Source organism: Octopus bimaculoides, chromosome 15, assembly GCF_046866305.1.
Source record: "Octopus bimaculoides isolate indiv1 chromosome 15, ASM4686630v1, whole genome shotgun sequence".
NCBI lineage: Eukaryota > Metazoa > Mollusca > Cephalopoda > Octopoda > Octopodidae > Octopus > Octopus bimaculoides.
The window spans coordinates 29,006,363-29,021,598 of NC_142942.1; the positions used below are offsets into that span (position 1 = coordinate 29,006,363).

Consider the following 15,236-nt stretch of genomic DNA (forward strand, 5'->3'; position numbering starts at 1 on the left):
CATCAGCTTGGATGACACTTTACTCAACTGACAAAGGAAGGTGACTGATCAAACTGATTATGTAAACAGAAATCTGATTTGTCAAAAGTGTCTTCTTGTTTCAAGCTCTGATTTTCTGCCTATTCTTGTCAGAACCTTTGATATGGAGTATCGAAATTTTAATCCCTTTCACACTTATAAAATGTCAAACAAGCTTAAAAATTTGTCATTACCATTTTAGCTGGGTTAGGGTTAGGGTAGTTTGGTAACTTGCTAAAATAAACATTAAAAATTGAAAGGAGAAAATGAACAGCTTTGCAAGTTTAATTCAGTGTTTATTGGACAAGAGAGGCATGAAATTTAATAAGTGACTTGTATGTACATGTAAACATGTTTATGTATTGATATGTTTGTCTGTTCAAGTTGTATATATGACTGTTACTCTGTTGAAAGTTGTGTGTGTGTATGTATATATATATATATATATATATATCATCATCATCGTCCACTTTCCATGCTAGCATGGGTTGGACGATTTGACTGAGGACTGGCAAACCAGATGGCTGCACCAGGCTCCAATCTGATCTGGCAGAGTTTCTACAGCTGGATGCCCTTCCTAACGCCAACCACTCCAAGTGTGTTGTGAGTGCTTTTACATGCCACCAGCACAAGGGCCAGTCAGGCAGTACTGGCAGCGGCCACGCTCAAATGGTGTTTTTTATGTGCCACCTGCACAGGAGCCAGTCCAGTGGCACTGACAACGACCACGCTCGAATGGTGCTGTCAGCGCTCCACTGGCATGGGTGCCAGTCATTGAATTTGGTTCAAGTTTGATTTCGCTTGCCCCAACAGGTCTTCACAATCAGAATTTAGTGTCCAATGAAGGAAGGTTGGCATGGGTACCAGTCGTTGAATTTGGTTTGATTTTGATTTCACTTGCCTCAACTAGTCTTCACAAGCAGAGTTTAGTGTCCAATGAAGGAAAGGTATGCATAAGTGGGCTGGCTACACCCCTGGTAAAGGCGATGAGTTATGGTCTCACTTGTCTTGCCGGGTCTTCTCACACACAGCATATTTCCAAAGGTCTCGGTCACAAGTCATCGCCTCAGTGAGGCCTAATGTTCGATGGTTGTGTTTCACCACCTCATCCCAGGTCTTCCTGGGTCTACCTCTTCCACAGGTTCCCTCAACTGCTAGGGTGTGGCACTTTTTCACACAGCTATCCTCATCCATTCTCACCAAATGACCATACCAGTGCAGTCGTCTCTCTTGCACACCACAACTGATGCTTCTTAGGTTCAACTTTTCTCTCAAGGTACTTCCACTCTGTTGAGTATGCACACTGACATTACACATCCATTGGAGCATACTGGATTCATTCCTTGTGAGCTTATGCATGTCCTCAGCAGTCACGGCCCATGTTTCACTGCCATGTAGCATGGCTGTTCGCACACATGCGCCATACAGTCTACCTTTTACTCTGAGCGAGAGGTCCTTTGTCACCAGCAGAGGTAAGAGCTCTCTGAACTTTGCCCAGGCTATTCTTATTCTAGCAGCTACACTTTCAGTGCACCCTCCCCCACTACTAACTTGGTCACTTAGATAGCGGAAGCTATCAACTATGTCTAGCTTTTCTCCCTGGAATGTGGCAGAAGTTGTTCTCTGCACATTTTCAGTGTTTATTGCTCCTGAGCATCTGACACGTACAAAAACAATCTTGCTAGTTAGCCTTCCTTTGATATTGCTGCACCTCTTATGTGTCCATAGCTTACACTGGGTATATCTTATAGAATTTCTACCTACGCCTTTTCTACAGATCAAGCAAGGCCATCTACCTGAAGGGGTTTGTGGTTTGTCTACCTTTCTACTTATTAGGACTTTGGTTTTAGCTAACTTGAACCTAAAGCCCTTTGATTCTAATCTTTGCTTCCACACCTGAAACTTCTCCTCTAGTTCTGATAGTGACTCAGTAATTAGAGCAAGTTCATCAGCATAGAGGAGCTCCCAGAGTCAACCTGTCTTGAATTCCTGTGTTATTGCCTGGAGGACTATGACAAATAGGAGGGGGCTGAGGACTGAACTTTGGTGGACCCCTACCTCTACCCAGAATTCTTCACTGTACTCGTTGCCAACCCTCACCTTATTGACAGCATTCCTGTACATGGCTTGCACAGCTCTCACTAACCATTCATCTATCCCTAGTTTCCTCATTGACCACCAGATGAGGGATCAGGGGATCAAAGGCTTCCATGTCAACGAAAGCCAGGTACAAAGGTTTATCTTTGGCTAAGTATTTCTCCTGCAGCTGTCTTACCAGAAATATAGCATCAGTGGTGCTTTTCCCTGGCACGAATCCAAACTGCATCTCATTTAAGCTGACTCTCTCCCTAATTATTTGGGCTATGACCCTCTCCGTGACCTTCATTACCTGGTCCAACAACTTGATACCTCTGTAACTGTTTGTGTCTAAAGCGTCACCTTTACCTTTGTAACAGTTGATTATGGTGCTGCTACACCAGTCATTGGGTATGACTCCTTCACCTGGTTAACTATACGGGTGACTAGGCTATAGCTGACACTGCCAGATATTTTGAGCATCTTTGCAGTGATTCCTGATGGGCTGGGGTCCTTTCCTGTCTTCATACTCTTAATTTATTTATCTACCATGGTACTGTCAATTAGGATAGCTGGTCCCTCTGTTGGGTTGACATTCGGCAGACTCTCTTTCTCCCATTCATTCTCTTTATTGAGCAACCTTTCGTAGTGGTATCTCCAAACCTCTTTCTTTGCTGCCTTGTTTAGTGCAAGTGTACCATCATCCATGTGGACACATTTCTCTCCTACGACATCACGATTCTCTCTCACACACTGTCTTGCAACACGAAATACTTCAAGTCTTTGGTCCTCACACACAGAACATTGGCAAATTTGTTCTTATCTGCTTCCCTCTGGCTAAATAAACCTGTCGCCTAGCCTCCCTTCTGGCAGTCTGATACAATTCCCTGCTACCTCCATTCTTCCAGTCCTTCCAAGCCTAAGAAGTGATTCAGTACGATTGTTTCAAACAGCTCCATTTAATTGAATAATGCAATCATTACATCAATTTAAATGCAGGGCTATCTTCAGCTGCATAAATAGATAGAATTTTTAATCAGTTGGACACATTAATATAACCTGTGCACGACTTATTTTTTCCGATTTTTTTCTGATTCTTAGCTTATAATCAATATAAAGATAGCATGATTTATCGCCCCAGTATTCCATAAATAAATACCCAGAGCAATCTTTATAGAAACCACCTAAGAAGTGAATAATTAAGTACAGGAATGAATATTAAACTAATTCTATGTAATCTTCCCTTTCTAATGTTGAAAATTGGTATATATACACATTTTATCTATTTTGGTTATAATATCATTTTTAGTAATCTTAAATTTTATCTTTATACAACATAATATTGTTTATATACAATCATCCTTAGTACCCCATGATAATTGCCTCTGTATTAACATCATAAGTTTTAATAGCATCTTGCCCCTTCAACTGGTAATTAACATCTTGATTTGGAGTCTTCCCTACCCAGCCTCCTTTATAGACAGTTACTTATACAAATCCTAAAATCCTGACAATATTTATGACCATACCCAACTATAAACTGTCAACTCACGTCTGCCCTCCATTCTAAACAGACACTGTCCTCTAGCCTTAGATTTGGTAGTTGATAAAAAAAGATTAATAAATTAAAAATGAACCACAATCCTCTACAAACTTCATACAGTTCTTAGAAGTGTAGTATATTCTTAGCTACAATAGCAGCAACATGGACTCTTTCCCTCTTCTTGCTCTATTAGAGAAATTGAGTACGAAAACAAGGATGGAAAAAAATGGAGAAATGGTACACAAATACAAATAACAGGACATCAACAACAAGTGTCTTTCGACTAAGGACGAATGAAATTAAGCTGGCATGTGTGGAAGTAAAGCCTTAGGGCAGGGACATAAGAGATGACAGGCATGGGAAAGAATATAGATGTTGCACGGATGGCAGTCGAACCAAGAAAGAAAGGTCAGGCTTGGCTGAACACTGGTCACATGGAAAGAGAGGAGAATGGTAGAGGCAAAGGGATAGAAGAACTTAACAAGGAAAAAACATTGATATTTTTTCCTTCTTAAGTTCTCTTTGTTTTTTTTTCTCTGCATGAATGTACATTTTTACTTTAATATTGTAACTTTTTTCAAACATAGTCTTGCCTATCACTTTTTAGCCTTGTGTCAAATACATATTTTTTCGTTTTTCAATATTTATATGTACAACTCTCTATGATTTTTTTTCTACTAGTCCACCTGTTATGTTATATTCTACTATACACACATGGCCCTGTTTATTATACTTTGTGTCGATCTGTTACCATTTTTTTAAACATATCCGTTAAATTTTTATTCCTATTCTTATGTCATAGTTTACCGCATACAGACATGCATACACATTGATATGTCTGTCTTTTTTTCTCTTTTGTCTCTTACTGTTATTTTTCCCCTTTTACAACTTGCTTTCAAATATCCGATTTTTTCCCCTATTATCCCATTTATATTCTCCCTTATAGTATCTTATTTTAATTTACTTTATTTTATTAAACCTTTTTTCATGTCCTTACAAAAATTACTCACACTGATGAAAATGACAATGTATAAATTTAATTATAATTACCATGATTAAAATTTTTTCTTACATATTTGCATTGTCCTTTGAAACGCGCGTATGTATTGAAGCCTATTTTTGTATTAAATCTAATTTTGATTCAACATCTTTTTCTCCTCCATTCTTCTATAATTGTTTATGGTATATTTATACCTATAATGATATTTTCTAACGATATATATATATATATATATCTCACCCATGACCGGTGTTCAGCCAAGCCTGATCTTTTTTTCTTGGTTCGACTACCATCTGTGCAACATTTATATTCCTCCCTGTACCTGTCAAATCTTATGTCTCTGCCCTAAGGCTTTACTTCCACACATGCCAGCTTAATTTAATTTATCCTTAGTCGAAAGACACCCATTGTTAATATCCTGTTATTTGTATTTGTGTACCATTTATCCACTTTTTTTCCGGCCTTGTCTTCGTATACATTCGCTGCTTTCTTTCAAGGAATCTAGTGCTCTTAGCTTAGTTTTTCCTTGGGGCTAGCCAGATTGGAGTAATCTCGAGTATATCCAGCCGAAATTGCAAAGATAATCTGGAACACGACTGAGGAAAGAAAACTCTGAATGACCCGTCGTTGTTTGCTTTGTATCATCTGTCTGGATGTTTCGTTGTCTCTTTTTGTATCACCTTACTGTCTGGATGTTTTGCGTTTTTGTCTCATTTTTGCATTTTAATATATAAAAATATAGTGGCACATGTACATTTTGTTCTCTTATATGTAAGTATAAATATATATCTAAATTTTGTACAACTCTATTATTCTTTCTATTCTTTCAGTCACTTCACACTTACTTCGTTCATTCCATTCTTTGTTCTTTCGTACCCCCTCTCTCACATTTCCTTCATGCTCACCTTCCCTTCATGCTCACCTTCCCTCCTCTTTCACTTCACTCTGTCCCTTTCATTTGTTTTCTCGCCCATCCTTAATTCTTCTATTCCTCTGCCTCTACCTCTCTTTCTTCTCGCCCCATGTGACCGGTGTTCGGCCAAGCCTGAGCTTTCTTTTCTGGTTCGACTACCATCCATGCAACATCTATATTCCTCCCTGTGCCTGTCAAATCTTATGTCCCTGCCATAAGGCTTTACTTCCACAAGCAACAGCTTAATATTATTCATCATTAGTTGAAAAACAGCCCTTGTTAATGTAGTTATTTGTATTTGTGTACCATTTATCTGTTTTTTTCCTTTCCATCCTTGTTTTTGTATACATTTGCTGCTTCCTTTCAAGGAATTTAGTGCTCTTAGTTTAGTTTCTTGGGGTTCACCAGATTGGAGCAATCTCGAGTATGATCAGCTGAAATTGCAAAGATAATCTGGAACTCGATTGAGGAAAGAAAACTCCGAATGACCTGTCCTTGTTTTCTTTGTATCGTCTGTTTGGATGTTTTGTTGTCCTTTTTTTGTATCAATTAACTGTCTGGATGTTTTGCGTTTTTGCCCCATTTTTGTATTTTTTATTTATATATACAAGCACAGGAGTGGCTGTGTGGTAAGTAGTTTGCTTAACAACCACATTGTTTCAGGTTCAGTCCTACTGTGTGACACCTTGGGCAAGTGACTTCTACTATAGTCTCTGGCCGACCAAAGCCTTGTGAGTAGATCTGGTAGAGGGAAACTGAAAGAAGCCTGTCGTATATATGTATATATATATATGTGTGTGTGTGTGTGTGTGTGTGTGTTTGTGTGTCTGTATTTGTCCCCCTAACATCACTTGACAACTGATGTTGGTGTGTTTATGTCCCGTAACTTAGTGGTTTGGCGTAAGAAACCAATAGAATAAGTACTAGGCTTACAAAAATAAGTCCTGGGGTCGATTTGTTCAACTAAAGGCGGTGCTCCAGCATGGCTGCAGTCAAATGACTGAAACAAGTAAAAGAGTAATATATATATATATATATATATATATATATATATATATATATATATATGTATATACATATATATATATATATTTAACATAATAGGGTAAAAATTCGATATTAATTAATATCAATTTAATACCAGGAAACTAGCACATTAAAAGAATCAGAAGGTTCAGGAAAAAAAAATTTTCAAGATCCTAAAGGGATTATAGTACTTGTGTATATAAAAATGACCAGTAACTGGTCTGTTAATATGCTAGAAAAAGATCACTTAAAAAATTCTCAAAGAAAGATTCAGCGGAGCAAAAACAGGCGGGCGAGACCAGTGAAAATTATAAATACCTCGGTTATCCATAGACTATAGTTTCAAAATCAATACCTCCAAATTAAAGTATCTATTTATCATCAGTACAAATTGCCGATATTATTATAATCGAACAGAATCTCGTGCTAGTTGTCTCCAACCAGTGAAAACGTGCACGTGATTCTATCTATTATAAAGATTAAAATTCAAAAGTCTTAGTTTTGGCGCGCTGAATCCGGAAATATCTCTGCAGAAAATAATTTCTGCTTTGAATTTACCAACTTTGAGTAATGTGATTATGGTTAATTAACATAATAAGGTAAAAATTCGATATTTTAAGTGATCTTTTTCTAGCATATTAACAGACCAGTTACTGGTCACTTTTATATACACAAGTATATATATATATATATATATATATAAACCGGATGGCAACACCAGGCTCCAATCTAAATTTGGCACAGCTGTAGAAACTCTGCCAAATTTAGATTGGAGCCTGGTGTTGCCATCCGGTTTCACCAGTCCTCAGTCAAGTCGTCCAACCCATGCTAGCATGGAAAGCGGACGTTAAATGATGATGATGATGATGATATATATCTACATATATACATATGTATGCATACATATATATATATATATATACATATATCTACATATATATGCATACACACACACACACACACACACACACACACATATATATATATATATATATATATATATATATATATAAAATATAATGTGCTTTGAATGGCACAACAATGTACTATAATAACTGTTATAATTTAATCATCTATAGTCTGATATAATATTCCGCAATACAAAAATTCCTTCTTCAGATATTCCTAGGAATTGATCAAGTCACAGCTATATTTGGTTTTCCAACGTTTTTTTCTTTTCTGGAAGTGTCTCTGTAGTGGTCACACGAAGCTCCTTCTGGAATTCCTCATGAGAAGTGTGTGAGGTCGGCTATATTTCAATCTCGTGTGTGTTGGTACATCTGTAGCGCTGCTTCTAAGTTATGTATTATACATGCAGTTTCCTTTTATTTTTTTCTTTCTTTTTATAAACAATACATGAGCATGTTATCAAAAATGAACCAACATGCAACCAGCTGTAGCTAAATAATATATTGACTGATTACCTCCAACCTGTTGTTAATTTGGGGCCCTAGTGTGTCTATGAGTAAAGCTTCCTTAATTCTTATATTACCCCAATTTTTTTCATTGGCCTCAACTGTGACTGTTATGCTTTTGTTGGTGTTCTGGCATCTGTCTAGATGTTTTCTGAAAGAGGAGGCTCTTGTGTTTAGATGTTCTTTGATGCGAATGTGTAACAGTCTTGTTGTACTACCCACATAGAACAGAGCTTATTGCATTGTATTCTATACACAACATTTACCCGTTGGCATAAATCTGTGTCACAGATAGGGCAGTTTGCTAGTGGGCATTGATTGCTGTCCTTGCTCATTTCTTTGTGAGGTGTCTTCGTAGAGAGAGGCTGGAGCAGGCTAGTTGTGTGTCTAGTCCTTCTCTTCTTATGGCTCTTCAGACGGCTGTAGTTATCCTCTTGCTAAAATGGAGTGTCTTAAGGAAGCATGTGTTGCTGGGTTTTCTGTGAGTTTGGTGTGTTTATCGTCTTGGGTACTTAAGCTGATTTACAATGGATATAGGGTACCCGTTGGTTTTCAATATCTCTAGGAAACATGTAGTGTGGGTCACTTTGTTCTCTGTCCTGCTGCACTTGCTCTGGATGCATGCAAGTTCATTTCTGGCATTTCCTATTTTGGGGGAATTTATCAAAGTGACTATGGAGATAGTGCAGCTTTATGTTCATATATTTTCCTAAGTTTGAGAGTTCAGCAAGTTGTTGACTATTTCAGCATAAGTTGACTGCTTTCTCGTTGCCCAGAAAGTCATTTACAACTGTTATGAATGAATTCCGTGCAGCCATTTCAATGAATTTACAAAGTTTCTATCTTTCATCAATTTTCTGATTTGAGGCCCATCAAATACTCCATCTTTTATATTTTCCCAGCTCATACAGGAATTGTGGTGCAGATATAGTGAAAGCATGGTCCATCTTTATCCAGAGCTATAATAAACTGCTTCATAATGCCAAGTTTGATATGGAGTGAAGGTAGGATGCTTTTTCCTAATCAATCTAAAGGCTCTTCAACTACATTAAAAGACCCTAGAACTAATATTTGCAGCAGTCCATTCTTAGATTACCCAATGCTTTTCCCTTGCTTTGCTGTCCAACACATAAAAATCATGGATATTTGCTGTATCCACTTTGTTGCCTCAGGAGAAAACCGACCATCTTAAAGATTATGCACATCACCTCCTAATGATTGGGGGTTGGGTTCATCTCGAAATCTAGACGTGATGCTAAAAAATGAATTCCCGTTTTGGATTCGGTATATCAAAAACAAAAAAACTGTAAATCAGGTAAAAACGTCCTGACAACAAAATATTCCTGCACTTAAATTATTTTGTACCACAAGGGAGATAATTAATCATACACTCTTGAATAAAGGTGGAAGAGTCACATTATCCCACACAGACACACAAACATACATATATATATACATATATACGACGGGCTTCTTTCAGTTTCCGTCTACCAAATCCACTCACAAGGATTTGGTCGGCCCAAGGCTATAGTAAAAGACACTAGCCCAAGATGCCACGTAGTGGGAATGAACCCAAAACCATGTGGTTAGTAAGCAAGCCACTTACCACACAGCCACTCCTGTGCCTATATATATAATACTCTTTTACTTGTTTCAGCTTTTCTAACATCATTCTGTCTGTAGTTCTTCACTTACATTACAGATATATAAGTTCCTGATGAAAAATAATCGTTAATTGTTTTTCAGAGACACCTGCTAGACAATTTCCTTTTTCCCTCATACTTCAACATTGCATCTTCTCCATTTCTTTGAAATTGGGATTCCCTTAAAGGTTAGGAACTCAAATATTGTGAAGTGATCAAAGCTAAGTTTCTTGTAGATAATGATTGATCCATCTTATTATTTTCTTGATTCCCATAGCCTGTTTCATACTCCAGCAGTCTGTCTTAACATTGAAGAATCAATTCTTGCTTTCAAAGGTTATTGCTTGCTGAACTTGCTAAAAGTTTTCTTTCAACATGATTTTGCCTCAAATCAGTTTTTGGAATTTTTCTTAAAAAGTTCATAATTTTTGCTGGTGCTTCGTTGTCGTAGTCCAAGCTGCAAAAAACATTGTGAAAATATTTCAATGCCACATATGCCCTTCATGGCAAATTATTGAATGAACATTCATTTCATGGTTAACAGAAGGGAAAATATGGTGGTATAGACAGAGTCCCCCACTCTCTTATCTGGTGAGCAATGCAGAAGCTAGGGATAGACAAGTGGTTGGTGAGAGCTGTACAAAGCATGTGCAGGCATGCTGTCAGAAAGGCGAAAGTTAGCAACGAGTATAGTGATAAATTTAGGGTACAAGTAGGGTTTCACCAAGGATCAGTTCTCAGCCCCCTCTTGTTAATCATAATCCTCTATGCAATAACAGAGGAATTTAAGACAGGCCGCCCCTGGGAGCTCCTCTATGCTGACGATTTTGTTCTTATAGCTGAATCACTATCAGAACTAAAGAAATTTTGACATGGAAGAAATGTCTAGAATCAAAAGGCCTTAGAGTTAGTCTTAGCAAAAACCAAAATCTTGATAAGTAGGAGAGCAGATAAATCACAAATCCCTTCTGTAGAAAAGGCATAGGTAGAAACTCCATAAGATGTATCTGATGTAAGCTATGGACACATAAGAGGTGCAGCAATGTCAGAAGAAGGTTAACAGGGAAAATAGTCTTTGTGTGGTAGGTGCACAGGTACAATTAACACTAAAAATGTACAGAAAATGAATTCCATCAAATGTTAGGGGAGAAAACAAGAAGTAGTTGATAGCTTCTGTTACCTAGGTGACCAAGTCAGTAGTGCGGGGGGTGGGTAGGTGCAGAGGAAACCAAGAGTGTAGCTGCTAGATTAAGAATAGGTTGGGCAAAGTTCAGAGAGCTCTTACCTCTGCTGGTAACAAAGAGCCACTCTCTCACAGCGAAAGGCAGATTGTATGATGCCTGTGTGTGAGTAGCCATGCTACGTGGCAGTGAAACCAAGGTTGTAACTGCCGTGGAAATGTGCAGGCTTGTAAGAAATGAAGCTAGTATGCTTTGCTGGATGTGTAACATCAGTGTACATGTATGACAGAGTGTAAGCATCTCGAGCGAAAAGCTGGGCATAAGAGGCATCAGATGCAGTGTGCAAGAGAGACAACTACACTGATATGGTCATGTGATGTGTATGGACGAGGACAACTATGTGAAGTGCCACACTCTAACAGTAGAAGGAATCTGTGGAAGAGGTAGACCCAAGAAGATATGGGACGAGGTGATGAAGCATGATCTTCGAATGTTGGGCCTCATGGAAGCAATGACAAGAGACCAAGACTTTTGGCGATATGCTGTGCTTGAGAAGACTTGTCAAGCCAAGTGAGGTTGTATGTAACCATGGCCAATGCCAGTGTCATGTAACTGGCTCGTAAAAATCACCTCTCAAACATTGGGCTATATGCTGTGCTTGAGAAGACTTGTGAAGCCAAGTGAAATCATAGCCATGGCTGATGCGAATGCCGGTTGATTGGCCCCCGTGCTGGTGACATGTAAAACGCACCCATTACACTTTTGGAGTGATTGGCGTTAGAAAGGGCATCCAGCTGTAGAAACCAGGCCAAACCAGATTGGAATCTAGAGTAGCTCCCCAGCTCACCAGTTTTCAGTCAAACTGTCCAACCCATACCAGCATGGAAAGCAGATGTTAAATGATGATGATGATGAGTTCCATGTAAAAGCTATTACATTTTTTGATTAGAGAGTTGTTGATTATGTCACACTGGAACAAATAAAATCTTGGCATTAAATGAATAGAATTGCTCATTTCATTTATTATAACAGCTATTTACTAAATATACAAATGTTAAACTGAGTAAAAAAAAAAAAAAAAGGAAGTACTTTAAAAGTTGTTTTGGAGAATTTCAAGGTAAAATTTACACCTAACCAAATGGAAATATAAATATCAATAATCATCTAGAAATATGAATAAAGTCAAATATGAAGTTATGAAAATTATTGTCAAAGAATTGAAAAAGAAAGTTGTTTTTTTTTTTTTAATTCCACTAAAGTATAATGCATATTGAAAAAAAAACTACTAGTTCAATAAGTTTTCAGTAATATGCTAGAATTTGTGTAGGCAAAGAAACTGAGTGTTTGTTTTAGGGAAATTAAGAGAAAATATCTTGAATTATGATTTTTTTTACAAATATTCCTTGTAGTTTAATAATCCTTTTGGTAAATGCTCAAATACAAGTAGACAAAAAAAAAATTAATGAGTTGTTTTGGAAATGTCAAAGTAAAATTTGCTTGTAGCTAAATGCAAATTCAAATATTAATAATGGTTTCTAATTTAGGGACAAGCCCAGCAATTGTGTAGGGGTGGGGTTAAGTTGATGCCATTTACCCCAAGATCACAAAAATAAGGAAGGCAGGGTTTGAACAAAGAGAGTGAAAAGCCTGAAGAAATATCACAAAGTATTTTTTATAATGCTCTAATGATTTTGCCAGCTTGCCAAAAAAATGTAATCAAAATGAAGTACATACATACAGGAAATTCTATCAAAGAACTTGAAGAGTATGGCCACTTGCTTATCAAGGAATTTTTAAAGCTTGGAGTTTTATTTTATTTTTTTGTAAAGGATCACTTTGGTAGCTGATTATATTTTGGTACAGCATAGGATCAGATTAGAAAAATGTTTGAGTGTGATTTGTTCAAATTAGTGCCATTGATATTTGTTAAGTAGATTTTAATCCCTCCCCTGAAGACGAAGTTGGTCACCTAAAACTGATTTCCTTTAGCTGCAGAAGTGAAAACATTCTGTTAGTTTCTTTCTCCAATGAGTTTATAGTCATTTGGTTTCCATAGAGTGGGGAGGCAAGAGATGCCCAGAACCATTCCTACCAACTTGTATAATTTTGATAACCGGTTTGCACCAACTGTTGCGATTTCATTGAACCCTAGCACTAGCCATAGGTCTGCTAGATCTGAACTAACCTGAGGGCTAAACAACTATAACCAGTGACAGATTCGTGGGCGGGGGTGGCGATGGTATGTACAGCTGTGATCCAACATGCTGAAAATAGTAACAGCAATATTTCCAATCATATACACAAATATCGATTTTAAATGCATAGAAAAACAGGTATTATTTTAATTACGATAAAACATATTTTTCGAGAAATGACAATCTGCCTAAATAAAAAGAAAAGAAAAAAGGGCTGTTGGCTAACATACAAACAAACAAACTCTGACCCTTAGTTTTTGTTGTTTAGTCAGCTCTGATCCAGCACACTGATGGTAGAGGCACTCCACACATGGCCATCCAATCTTTTACTTTTAAAGCATAATATACCCATGTTTATATTATCCAAAGAGTCCCCTAAAAAACGGGAAGACGGATATTTAGAAAGACACTTGTTTTCAAGCGTCCGAACACTCAAGTAAATACAAATGAATTGACATGTTATTTGTCAATTAATTCGGAAAATTAAAACAGCGCACCAAGTAGTATAATGAGTGTCCTCCCTTGAAATGTAAATAAGTACATCGACAAAATAATGACTAGTTCACTTGTACAACTGCTCGACAGTTGTTTTCCTTTCACTTTGGTGCCCACCACTATATATATATATATATATATATATAGTGGTGCCCACCACTATATATATATATATATATATATATGTATATATATATATATATATAGTGGTGCCCACCACTATATATATATATATATATATATATATATATATATATAGTGGTGCCCACCACTATATATATATATATATATATATATATGTATGTATGTATGTTTGTATGTATGTATATATAGATATGTATGTATATATAGATATGTATGTATATATATGTATGTATATATATATATATATATATATATATATATATATATATATATATATATATATATATGTGTATATATATCTATATATATATATGTATGTATATATATCTATATATATATATGTATGTATACAAATATATATATATGTATACATGTAGGTATACAAATATATATATATGTATACATGTAGGTATACAAATATATATATATATGTATACATATATACATATGTATACATATATATATATATATATATATATATATATATACTCTTTTACTTGTTTCAGTCATTTGACTGTGGCCATGCTGGAGCACCGCCTTTAGTCGAGTAAATCGACCCCAGGACTTATTCTATCGGTCTCTTTTGCCAAACCGCTAAGTTAGGGGGACGTAAACACAACACCATCGGTTGTCAAGCGATGTTGGGGGGACAAACACAGACACACATACACAGACATACATATATATATATACATACATATATACGACAGGCTTCTTTCAGTTTCCGTCTACAAAATCCATTCACAAAGCTTTGGTCGGCCCGAGGTTATAGTAGAAGACACTTGCCCAAGGTGCCACCGAAAGATTGCCCTCATTTTTATTTTCGTAAATTGAATTCTCTAGAAATTTTTCCATTAATTTCTGCTACATTAGGAAATCATTTCAAATCGGATGAAGATTGATGTTACACTAAACAATTGAAAGATAAAAAAAAATAATAAATAAGTAGAACCAGTGAATCAAAAAAGAGAAAACAAAACAAAAACAAACGCAACTTCAGAAAAAAAAATCGTGTCATTTGGTCCAGACTTGTCTTCAATAATCAACAAGCCAAACAGGGCAAAATATAACTTACGTTGAATTGTCGGTTTCTTTGAGAAAATTCCAGACATGGCTTTTAAACTTTTCTTTCTGGCAAAAAATTATAAATTAATGAAGAATTATAAAATACATGAAGCTAACCGAACTGATTACTTCGAAAGTGTTCTTGCATCAAGTGACTTATGACTAAACCGGAAGTTAGCTTCTAACAAGGGAGATAGTCGGATTCTAACTGTATGTTTAATTATTTCCCTTGTACGGTATGTCTGTCTGTCTGTCTGTCTGCCGTCATTGTTCAGTTTTATTTCAAAATTTCTTGCCAATAGAGAAAGAGTCGGTCCTCAGTGGATTTATTCCATGTCGTATTTGGGTAATTTCAACCAATCAACGAGGTGTATTCGGTTGAAAAAATCTACTGCTGTTTGTGATAGTAATCGAATAGGAACAACCACCGGGTCGTGCAAAGACGATACCACCTTTATCCTTTCTTGCTTTCTAGTCAGCACCGTGCATTCCTTACTCTTTCCCTCTCTTCTACACTATCAA

General features: G+C 36.6%; 1 protein-coding gene across 1 annotated transcript in view; it reads right to left on the minus strand.

Moving 5' to 3' along the window:
• Positions 1-14,924, minus strand: part of LOC106874374 (charged multivesicular body protein 2b) — a 69,879-nt gene extending 54,955 nt beyond the window's left edge. The window contains exon 1 of the mRNA XM_014922087.3: positions 14,725-14,924. Within this exon, the coding sequence (XP_014777573.1) occupies positions 14,725-14,761 (37 nt within the window). The 5' untranslated portion in view covers positions 14,762-14,924. The remainder of the gene's footprint in view (positions 1-14,724) is intronic.
• Positions 14,925-15,236: the final 312 nt, after the last annotated feature.